At 44.5% G+C, this 3,810-nt stretch overlaps 1 protein-coding gene across 1 annotated transcript; it reads right to left on the bottom strand.

Moving 5' to 3' along the window:
* Window positions 1-1,344: 1,344 nt before the first annotated feature.
* LOC117450702 (golgin subfamily A member 6-like protein 22) lies at window positions 1,345-3,407 on the bottom strand. Its single transcript, XM_071204208.1, has one exon. It carries the CDS (start codon window positions 3,257-3,259, stop codon window positions 1,619-1,621), a length of 1,641 nt encoding a protein of 546 aa, XP_071060309.1. The 5' UTR covers window positions 3,260-3,407; the 3' UTR covers window positions 1,345-1,618.
* Window positions 3,408-3,810: the final 403 nt, after the last annotated feature.

Raw genomic sequence — 3,810 nt, 5'->3', positions numbered from 1 at the left:
ATCACATGAATCTCCCGCCCCTGACACACAAGCAGCGGTTTGATTGGCTAGAGCTTGTACTGGCATATGATTCGATTGGCTGACGCCTCGCCGAGGCGTCAAAAGTTGAACATTGCTCAACTTTTGCAGCGAGCCACGCCAGCTACGCTCCACGTCGCTTCCCACGATGCATTTCGGCTAAAAGTGACGTCACCCCATTCAAAGTGAATGGGGAAGCGTCAACGCACGCCGCTGTGTTCACGGGCCGTTAGTGTATTTTGCTCCGCTCAACGGTCCGTCACAGCGGCGGAGCTGTGATCCAGAAGAGCTGCGTGTTCTCCGTCAGCAGCAGCTGATCTGATCTCTCTCTCGCGTCCGGTTAGACTTCACTCGCGTCTATGTCCAAATCTATCAGATCTAGCTAGTTCTAGCTAATGATATGACTGCCTGCTTATCAAAGGACCTAAACAATAAGCGTTGCTTGGCAACGGTGTGTGGCCGCAAAAGTATAGCGCAGCATTATGCATATGTTTATATGAGGGGTCAAAATCCCATGCTCATAACATGCTCATATCTTTTTCTCTCTTCATTCCCCACCCCCAAAATAAATAAATAAATAAATATACACATTTTAGGAAAAGTAAGGAAGTTTGAGCAGTGTGGGTTTTATGTTAACAGAGTTACACATATTTCAAAACGCAAAGTGTAATAGCTGCAGTTGCCTCGCTGTCAGAATGACAAAGCTCTCAGTGAAGCTCAGCCCATGTTTCTCTACATTGTCAGAACAACTTATTAAAAAGATCAGTTCAAAGCAACTAATGTCGTCTTAGTGTTATTGCATGATGTTAAAATGGGTTTGCCATGAATTTAGTGATGGATTGTAAACATTTGAAATGTAGCATTTAAGTGTTTCTCAGTTACTGTTGTTGTTTTAATAAATCAGACACGATGGTGCAGCGCTGTGCTGGACCTCTTATAGGCTTGTTGTCCCTAACACATTGTGTTTGCGCTGATCAGGGGGACTTGGCGGAATATCTTTTTCAAAGGGGGACATTATTGAAAAAAGTTTGAGAACCACTGCATTAAATAACGTTCACATTTAAACCCTGAGCTTTGAATATACTTTAACAGCTCTTATGAAATCCTCACATTTTTGAAAAACAACAAAAACAAAACAATGTAATTGAACCCAAAAGTAGAAACACCAAGAACTATCTGTACACAAATATTCTATTGTTGTTGTATTTATTAAATTCAAAGTTGTTTAAATCACAAATAGAACAGATACCGGTACTTTAGTAACCTAAATGTCATAAAGTAATGAATATATACTGTGTATGTTTACACAGTGAGGCATACAAATAATACATTTAATTAACATTTAATTTTAAAATCAAGTCTAAACACAACTAAAAAACACTAAATATGAAAATGGGAAGGAAGGAAGGGAGGGGGTGAGGTAGGAAGAAAGAGGTGAGTGAAATGGGGGAGGGTTTTTTTACATCTATTATACAGATTGTGGGAAAACCTGAGCTCCAGGAGAAAACCCTGAGTATGAAAAGGGGAAGGCAGTAAGGGGTGAGGTAGGAGGAAGGAGGTGAGGGGAAATTGAGGAGAGAAAGAAGAGAGGAAAAGGCAGCTACTGACGTCCAGCCTCCCCCTTTGCTTTCCTACTCATCTCCTTCTCTTGCATCTTGCGCAGCATTTTCTGCAAAATGACGTCCCTTTCCTCAGTCGCCCTCCTGTGAGCGAAGAATCCTCTGCTCTTATTCTTCATGTGAAGACACAGGTCCTCCAGAAGTGTCTTTTCGTCCTCCATCTTCTTCTCTTCCTCTTGAAATTTGGTCTCCATCAAATGAACCTTGGTTTCGCAGCTCTGGTGTTTTTCGGCCAAATCTTCAGAGAACTTTTTCTTCATGTGAAGACACAGGTCCTCCAGAAGTGTCTTTTCGTCCTCCATCTTCTTCTCTTCCTCTTGAAATTTGGTCTCCATCAAATGAACCTTGGTTTCGCAGCTCTGGTGTTTTTCGGCCAAATCTTCAGAGAACTTTTTCTCCTGCTCATCCAGGTCGTTCTGCAGCTGCTGGAGTCTCATGTCCTTCTGTTTCACAACGATCTCCCAGCTCTTGTTTTCCTCGATCAGGGTATGGATGGATTCCTTGGCCTTTTCAAATTTCGCCTGATCCACTGTCTCCCCGATCAGCATTTTCAGAACCAGGTTGCCCTTCAGCTGTTGGACATCCGTCTCCCAGCTTGTGTTGCTCTTTGCCAGATGCTCGTTCTCCTCCTCCAGCTGTTTTAGTTTGGCCTCCATCTGTTTGAGCTCCGTCTCACAGCTCAGGTTCTTCTTGGCCAGGTCTTTGGAGAACTTGTCCTCCTTCTCTCTCATCTGCTCTTTCAGCTGTTGGACATCCGTCTCCCAGCTTGTGTTGCTCTTTGCCAGATGCTCGTTCTCCTCCTCCAGCTGTTTTAGTTTGGCCTCCACCTGTTTGAGCTCCGTCTCACAGCTCAGGTGTTCTTCTGCCAGGTCTTTGGAGAACTTGTCCTCCTTCTCTCTCATCTGCTCTTTCAGCTGTTGGACATCCGTCTCCCAGCTTTTGTTGCTCTTTGCCAGATGCTCGTTCTCCTCCTCCAGCTGTTTTAGTTTGGCCTCCACCTGTTTGAGCTCCGTCTCACAGCTCAGGTTCTTCTTGGCCAGGTCGTCCTTTTCCTGAGTCACCTCTTTTAGTTTGCTCTCCATCGGTTGTTGCTCTTCGGGGGTCTTTTCTCCCTGCTTTTCCAACCGGTCCACCAACTGTTGGACTTCCTTCTCCATGGCTTTGATCTTACAGGTCTGGTTAGTGTTGTGCTTCATCACCTGTTTCAGTTTCAACTCCATCTTTTGTTTCTCCGTCTCCAAGGTGTGGTTTCTCGCGGCCTGGTGGTTCTTCTCGTCCACTACATACTTCATGCCTTGTTTCCCACTCTCCCAGCTCTGTTGTATCTCAGCCAGGTCCTTTGTGGACTTGTCCTGGCTCTGAAGGAGTTCTTCCTCTCTTCTCTTCAGCAGGTTTATGGTCACCAGGTTCTCCTGCAGCTGCTGCTTGTGTTGAGCCTCTTTAGTTTCCATCTCCTCCTCCAGAGCGCCGTATCTTTCCTCCCAGATTGTCACACAATCAAGGAGTTCATCTCCTCTCGTCACCAGCAGTTTGACGGTCTCTGCGTCAAACTGCAGGAGACTCTCATCGCTCTGGCTGTCGGATGTCTCCATGTTGCTCTGGTCTGACTTTGTTCCCTCCATGGCGCTGTCTGTGGACTTGTGTTGTGCGTAGGGATAAAAGTCTGTGTGTCTACGTGATACGTGTTTGGTCTAGAAAACTGTAAAGCTTGTTTGCTCTGACTGAATATGTACCACTCACCGCTCTGAACTGAACAACTGAATGAGTTGACTGGAACCCAACGCTCTTGCTATGCCAAGATCTAAGCCACCTGTGATGTCACGTGATGAGGTCACGTGATGATGTCACGTGATGATGTCACGTACTTTCAACTGTGAAGATGTCATTCCGTTAGGGTCACATGTGATTTCGTTCGGGTCACATGTGATTCCGTTATTAAGGTCACATGTGATTCCGTTAAGGTCACATGTGATTTTGTGGTAAAATGCGATTAATTTGTCCCACTTCATGACTTTATAAGCATAATAAATGTTGTGCTTTAAGGTCTTTACAGTTACACAATGCCAATATTTAATTTTATGAATTTTCTTTAAGTTGTTTGGCGTCAAAGGTCACACGCCTCTTTGTAAGCACACATTTTTATTCATACAAAAATATAATTATGTATTATAAG

The sequence above is a fragment of the Pseudochaenichthys georgianus genome, chromosome 8 (assembly GCF_902827115.2).
Source record: "Pseudochaenichthys georgianus chromosome 8, fPseGeo1.2, whole genome shotgun sequence".
NCBI classification, from domain to species: Eukaryota; Metazoa; Chordata; class Actinopteri; order Perciformes; family Channichthyidae; genus Pseudochaenichthys; species Pseudochaenichthys georgianus.
Note: the sequence above shows the minus strand (reverse complement) of the source record. Positions and strands in the feature narration are given on the sequence as shown.

Coding starts and splice junctions, on each gene's coding strand:
- LOC117450702 (XM_071204208.1), bottom strand. CDS start 3,259: ATGGAGGGAACAAAGTCAGACCAGAGCAACATGGAGACATCCGACAGC.